At 34.9% G+C, this 7712-nt stretch overlaps 1 protein-coding gene across 2 annotated transcripts in view; it reads right to left on the bottom strand.

The window, feature by feature from the left end:
* Positions 1 to 510: 510 nt before the first annotated feature.
* CHM (CHM Rab escort protein) overlaps positions 511 to 7712 on the bottom strand; it is a 157421-nt gene continuing 150219 nt past the window's right edge. For both annotated transcript variants that reach the window (XM_084788787.1, XM_084788788.1), the window contains exon 15: positions 511 to 3529. In XM_084788787.1, the coding sequence (XP_084644913.1) occupies positions 3341 to 3529 (189 nt within the window). In that variant the 3' untranslated portion in view covers positions 511 to 3340. The remainder of the gene's footprint in view (positions 3530 to 7712) is intronic.

The following is a 7712-nucleotide window of genomic DNA, read 5'->3' as shown; positions in this document are numbered from 1 at the left end:
GCATCAGTAGCCAGTTCTTTTGTTCTGAAAACATATAATTTCTCAGCAAACTGTCTTGTCATTTTTTTTTTCCACTTTGGAAGCTGTTCACCTGCACTTCCTGTTTACTCAGGTAAATAATTTTATTTCTTTTCAAATCTCTGATGAAGTTGAAGACCAGATAGTTTAGTTTTACAATTAAATTTAGTTGTTCAGGGGCTAAGATGTTTTTAGGTCTAGATAGATGTATATGTAAAATATTAAAAAAGAAAAAAAGATTCTACAGTTTGTCTTTTTTAATATTTTACATATACATTTATATTACTATACATATATAAAATAAACTACATGCAGCAAGAAGAACCACAGAGCAACCAGGAATTATACTCATGAAGACAGGAAGTGCTAGACAGTAGACTAGCTACACTTAAAGTTCTAGTAGGCACACTGTTAAGCCGAGTCTCTACCATGGAGCTGTATCTCTACCCCTATACACAAAATTCAAATATGTAAAAATAGGCCACTACAGTAGAAAGGCATTGGAAAGTCTTTATTTTCTCTGAAAACTCCCTGTTACAGTGTGCAAATTATTATCTATTCATGCTTTTTAAAAGACATATAAGAAATTTTACTGAGAAAAAGACAAATTATTCAATACCAGTAACAGTACATAAGTAATTTGCAAGAAAACAGTTTTAATTTAAATGATTGCTACTACTTAGGAACTAGATAACAGTATTTAGGAGATAAATCTAGAAACAACCTTGCCAGAAATTATTAATTATCAACAATATAAGCATGGATATTATTTTAGAAACTTCCACTATACTGTAAGTTACCTATGATTGTGGCCATTTTACTATAGAAAAATAGAAAATGACATCTCTTATATATGTTTTCTTGGGCAGGCACACCAACTAGAAAAAAATATACAAGAGCAAAATCCTGGTTTTTTTTTATCACTTAAATTAATTATACCTTTTTTTTGTTACTAAGAAACAGGCATGTATATTTAAATACTTTGAACAAACAAATAAATTTTTTTGATAACAGCAACTTTAAAATTTTAAATTACAGAAATATTTGCATTATGTAAAACAGTAGTTGTATTCATATGACTTTAGACTTATGATCTTACAACACTACCTTAAGGATTGTTGTTGTTTTGAACTTAAAACAGTAAAAACAATTATTAAGCAATAATTTAAAAAATTTTTTAAAAAGCTCTTCAATTGTTTAGTATTACATTCTGAGGCAACAAGAAATAGGTAGAATTGTCTACAATTTTTAAAGACAGTTTTGTGGTATTTTAGTATTTAGTAACATTCTGGAGCTTTAAGCATTTCAACAATATGTTGTGTAAGTGAGCTGGAGAAGAGATTTTTTTTTTTTTATTGCATCAAAAGGATGAAAAAAATATAGTATGAGCTGGACACAAAAGCAAAAAATAGTTGCCGTGTTGCTCTACAATTTACACAGCTGAAGTGCTCAAAGGTTTCTAGTTACTCTAAGCCTATCTAGCCTAATTGTCTCCTTAGATAAGTGTACATGCTGCATTTAGGAGGCCTTAACACTAAGATTATAGCAAAGTATAACATTTTTATTGGCGCAAGTTAACTGTGATTGTATTCCACCTTACCATTCTCATCTGAGAGAAACTTTCATATTGCTGGTATGGAGAGGCAGGACCAACACCTGGTACATTACAGGTGCGTACTTGGCATTTAGTGCATGCCCTAATAGGGCTTTAGGAAACAACAGCTGACTTAAGAGCTGAAGCTTTGTGACAAAGTAGGTTACAATGTGATTCTGTCCCTGATATGTGTGACATTATATAAAAGGGAAAGGGTACTACTGAGAAGGAGAGGGCTGTACAGTGGGAGGGGCAGGCAGCCTGAGACCCTGGGAAGTGTTCCCTTTTTCTCAATTCAACTCAATCTGCAAGGGTCAGCAAGACCTGCATTCCTTGGATTTTCCCATTTCTTAAGAATCTGTACTGGGAACTTTCTTTAATATCTTCTTTGAAACTTGCCCAGGTCAGGAATCAGCTGCACATGGAGGACTCTGTGCTTTTCACCGGAGCCATGGCTCCCTGACAGGAAGAATTGGATTTATTTATTGTTTATTTATTTACAAGCAGTTCTAGGTCCAAACTATTGCTCAAACAAAGTAGACCATCAGAGCTTGGAGACATTTAAATGCAGGTCTTGCAAATAGGTTTGCTGCCAATGTAGAGCCCTCATGTTTTCATGGAAAGTGTGTATTACAGTTCATTAACTGTCAAGTTGCCAGGAGTATGAATTTATGAAGTATTCCTAAGACTTCAAAAACCATTCCACCTATTAGTAATGAGTTTAGGAAATAAGCTTGCATTTAAAAAAATTACTGCAATAAATATAACACTGTGATCATGAGGTTGGCTTGATATTTATCCACAGATTAACCAGTGGGAAAGTTCCAAAACAGTATTTTTTTTAATAGAAGAACCATTCTAAGGAAGGCGCTGCATTTATGTTCATAACTACTCTGATATAGTAGGCACAGCATTAGACATTGTATCTGGAGAAACTGCAGATAAGAACTGGCCTACTATTTTGAGTAGAAAAGCCATGATCAAATTATTTCTGTAGACAAAGAGTTAGTGCTTTAGTTACTTGACTTAGTAAAATCATGGAGGATCATTGTTCCTATTCAAATATTTGCTTCGTCTTCCATTTCTTCATCTTGAACGTTAGCCAGTATGTTTATCATTTACATTCAAATCACTAGCTAATAAGAAATTATGGTTAGGAAAGTTTCTAAATACCTTAGTATTAACATGTTCAGTTCCTAACATAGAAAATAAAACCAACTTTTACTCCAAATATAGGCTCCTGGCCAGATTATGATAATTTAGCTTTACTATATTGTATTTACATATGCTATCTGTTATATCATATCCAGAATGAAAATATAATTCAAATAACCAAAATAAGTTTGTGAGCTGAGCGGATTCACCAGATGTGGCTTCAAACAAAAAAGATCCCAAGTGGCAAACAAATTTATGTGAACACCACATAATTATTAACAATGCATAGGATCCCTTTCACATCATGGCTACACTTTATATTTTCCACCTGAAAATCTCACAGGTTTAGTATCTTAAAATAGGCAAGTCAATGTGCTTTATAAGACTTTAATATTCCTAGAAATGTCCTCTTTGAAGAAAAATCCTTTTGGATTTCTGGGTCTCATTTCTTCTTGTAATTTTGCCTTATCAAATGGTTGTTGCTTTTTAAAAGATTTCAAATACTGCTTCTACCAAGAAGACTTTGAAGCCAAAAGGAACTTCCAAAGTAGGGTATTGTCTGATGCATAGCCACTATTCAGAGGGCTCCTCTGAGTTTCCCAGCTCTGTACTTTCCTTGGGAGTCTCTGAGTTGGCCTCTGGTATGACACTGGATTCGGAAGCTTCTTGTGAGCTGTCGCCATCAAGAACAATATCCTCAGGATTTGGCGGGGCTGGACAGAAGTCTTCATTTGGGCAGATTTGCTGGAAAATTGTTTCTGCCTAGCCAAAGGTGAAAGACAAATTAATATTTGGCAATCAGCCTAAATATATGTGCGTTTGTGGTACTATATAAAAAAAAAAAAATAGTATCCTCAGGTTTCAACCAGTGCATGTGGTTGAGTGTAGCAGGAGAAAGTAAAAGAATAAAAAAGCAAACCTGATGCTAATAATAAGCAGATAATAAATGTGGCAAGTAACAATAATCCATTACAAGGTATCAAAGAATACATTATAATCCATTACAAGGTGTCAAAAAATCCATTATAATCCATTACAAGGTATTGAAGAACACAATGGTGTCCTCTACTGCTTCAACTTTTTTTCATAATGCACATACAAGGTCATCTTTTTGGCCAAAACTTGACCACGTATGGCCCAAAGGTTCAACCTAGACCACTTCTTGCCTTTGTAAATAAGTTTATTGGAACACAGCTCACATTAGCTTACCTCCTATCTATAGCTGAGTTTTCTCTTTAATGGCAGAGCTGAGGAGTGGCAATAACTAGTAGACAGGTGGCACAACCTAAAATATTCACTATCTGGACACCTTCATCAGATGAGTAGAGATAATATTCCTTGGAGTTTGGTGGAAGGGTAATAACAGAAACTTTGAAGCTCTGAAGTTGATTTGAATTATTTTTATTATGTCTGTGTATAATGTGTATGTGTGTGTACAAGTGCCATAGCACACATGGAGAAGCCAGAGGACAACTTTCAGGAGTTGGTTCTCTCCTTCTAACTTGGCTTCTAGGATTTGAGCTCAGGTTGTCAGGCTTTCACGTAAGTACTTTTAAGCACTGAATCATTTGTTTTTCATTTAATATAACTTTGAAAACAGTTTGTTTTTTAGATATGCTTCAACGGTATACATATTTGGAGCATAACATTTATTGTGTATATACTTTTAAAATTTTTGAACATTAGTTGAATATGTATGTATATGCATACAGTGGCATCTTGACATCATAGTACAATGATTACCAAAAACAAATGAATTAAAACATGCTTTCAGTTGGACTTGGAAAGTACATTAAGCAAATTGACTCAAACTCAGAGTGGTAGAAATCAAATTTCATTTGAAAATGCCAAAATGATACCAAATACTTTTTATGCTACTTAGAAATGAAAACCTTCATAGCTACTAGTTTGTATGTCTGTAGTGAGAACACTTAACATCTGGTCTCTTATAATTTCAAAGGAAAAAAATACCTCAAACAAAAAAATCTTATCTATGATAACATTACTGGTGAAATAAGCTAGGCATAAAAATTAATATTGCATGATTTTACATATATGAGTAATATATGTAAATCATAGAAACATAGTTAGGAACTATAAAGTGAGGGCAATAAGGAAATAACTGTCACATGATATAAACTCTTAGTGACAAGATGACTAACTGCTGTGGATCAAATGTGCTGCAGTGACCATGGCTAACTATGTGCTGCCTACTATGAATATCTTTAATTAAATACCAGTGATGCTTGCTTTGCTCTTCAGCCTGAGCATTCACCATATGTTTTTTTTTCTAGAGATTCCAGGCTCCTATAGAGGAGACTCAAAGGCCTAAGTAAGTCAAGGCTTCTACTACTTCATACCTCATTTCTCCCTGATGGCTTTTTGGGCCTGGATTTCCATCCTATCCACTTTACTCCTCCATATAAACGTTGCCAAATCATGGGACTGTCTTTCTCTGTTTAAGTTCTATTCTTTTCCCACTGACAAAGTTCCAGCATGCACCACCTGTCAAAGAGACTACTGCAACAGATTCTAATTTGGAGTATTCTTTTTGCCTTAAGGATCCTGCCTCATACCATAATCCATCTCTATGCTACTCTCAGTGGGGTTATGAAAAACAACTCTATGCTACTTCCCAGCTTAAAACCACCACATTACTGACAGGAAAAAAAAATCACAGTCTTAACTACTACATTATAAGATCCTTCAGGTTTCCCTTTGCTGGTCTTGCATCCTATTATTTCTTTTGACCTCCAGCTCTCCTATGTTTTCTTCACTAAGAAATAGTTATTTGGACTTCTTTAAACACAATGTTTATGTCCTGTGTAGGTCAAGATGCTGCTCTCTCCACCTGCACTGTTTGCTTTGAATTGAGTGGGGTTGGGGGCATGTTCCTCATCCATCATATTCCACCATACAAGATCTTCATTATCACCACACTCATTTGAACGTGTGGCTTCTAAAAGACAGGTCAGGAAGTGTTATCAGTATGTAAGTCATCTGTGCATTTTGAAATCATAAGCTGTCACATATGCATACAGGAAAGTCAAATCTACATAGCCAATCCCTTGATCCCTATGTACTACCAAATAAGAAAAAGTACAAAATCTCCCAATGCTAAAATGTAGAATTTTATTTGAAAAAAGAAAAACTCTGCAGGGGCCTGTGTTTTCTATACAGACAAAGGCATGATAATATACTGAGAGCTTTTAAGAACAAAATCGTTATTCAGAAAGCAGAAGCTGTCAATAGGTGACTGAAATAACCACATGGTGATATATATATACTGGAATTAGTTCAATTTATCTGAGCAAATAGGCAACTTATAAATATCATTGATGTTCTCTAAAGATGGGATAATTTTCCTAAGGTGAATATATGATGTAATATGCTAATGAGCACACAAATGAACATTAATGCTGTTTTCTTCATTAAACTTTGCATAACCCTTTAAAGTTATCTTTTATGAAGCAAATTACCACATGAAAAAAATTGCCCCTTAACTGTAATCCTCTAGTATGTAGGATAGATCACAAAAGCACTTCCATTATAACACCTTATTTTAAAAGCCATTTTGTTTTAAAACAATGTTTTATTTACTCAGGAAAAAGTATCAACTTCAGTTAATTGGCTAAAAGCTTATTGAAATTAAGAAATTGGGTCACCAAAGGAAAAATACAGTTATTAGATTAAGCCACAAATGCAAATCTTGAGGCATGGGCAAGAGTTGTAATTTCCTGCTCGTTTGACATTATTTAAGGCCTAGCATGATTTTTTATGACCAACATTAGACTCTAAAGAGAAAACATAAAATATGACAAAAATCTGGATCATTGTTCATTGCATTGCTACTATGCCTAAAATATATTTTAAACATTCAATTAAGGTCAATTGGTACTAAAAAATTCTTGATACTGATGGGGATATAATTGAATCCATGTTACCTATGGTCTTCTTTTTTTAGTTTTCTTTTGTAATTTAAAATTAATTATTTAAATATCCCAATAGTAGCCCCCTTCCGCTTGGTCTCACTCTCCCTCCCTCTTGTCCCCTCCCCCTCCCCTGTTCCTCAGAGAAGGGGAGGCCCCCTCCCACACTAACCAACCTCAGCTCATCAAGTTTAAGGATGTTATCTTCCTTAGTGGCCTGGCAAGGCAGCCCCACCAGGGGAAAGTGACCAAAAAACACACAACAGAACCCATGTCAGTGATAGTTCCTGCTCTGCTCCCCTTACTAGGGGATGAAATAGCAGTCTACAGATTGGGAAAAGATATTCACCAATCCTACATCTAACAAAGGGCTAATATCCAAAATTTACAAAGAACTCAAAAAATCAAACACCCACAAATAAAATAACCCAATTAGAAAATGGGCACAGAGCTAAACTGAAAATTCTCAACACAAGAATCTCGAATGGCTGAGAAGCACTTAAAGAAATGCTCAACAGACAAGACTGGGCACGGTCAGTGTGGGATGATGAGCATCAAAGAACCTCCTTATGGAAATGGCTTCAAATGTGGCAAACAAGGCACTGGGCAAAATGTCCTCATTTCTGCCACAGACAGAATTCTGCCTAAAAATGGGCAAGCTGCCAAGACAGAGTAAGCAAGTCCTCAATAGTTCCTCCCTCACAAATACGTCTGTCAGATATACTGGGTCAGAAGGCTGAGGATGATGCTCCAATGGTTTAGAGAATTTTGGGTGACAAACTGTTTCTGTTTTCTTTCTTTCTTTTTTTTGAAGCTGCTAACCGGCACTTACTGTTTACTAAGGTAGTTAAATTTATTCCTTCTCAAGTCTTTGATGGGGTTGAAGATCAGGTAGTTTAGTCTTACAATTAAGCTTAGCTGTAGGGGTTAAGATGTTTTTAGGTCTAGATAAATGTTTTAAGTTGATATAGATGAGATATGATAGACATTGATTTACATTTAGAATTATAGACTCA

The sequence above is a fragment of the Acomys minous genome (genome assembly GCF_964271855.1).
Source record: "Acomys minous genome assembly, chromosome: 7".
NCBI classification, from domain to species: Eukaryota; Metazoa; Chordata; class Mammalia; order Rodentia; family Muridae; genus Acomys; species Acomys minous.
This window is presented reverse-complemented; position numbering and strand designations above follow the sequence as displayed.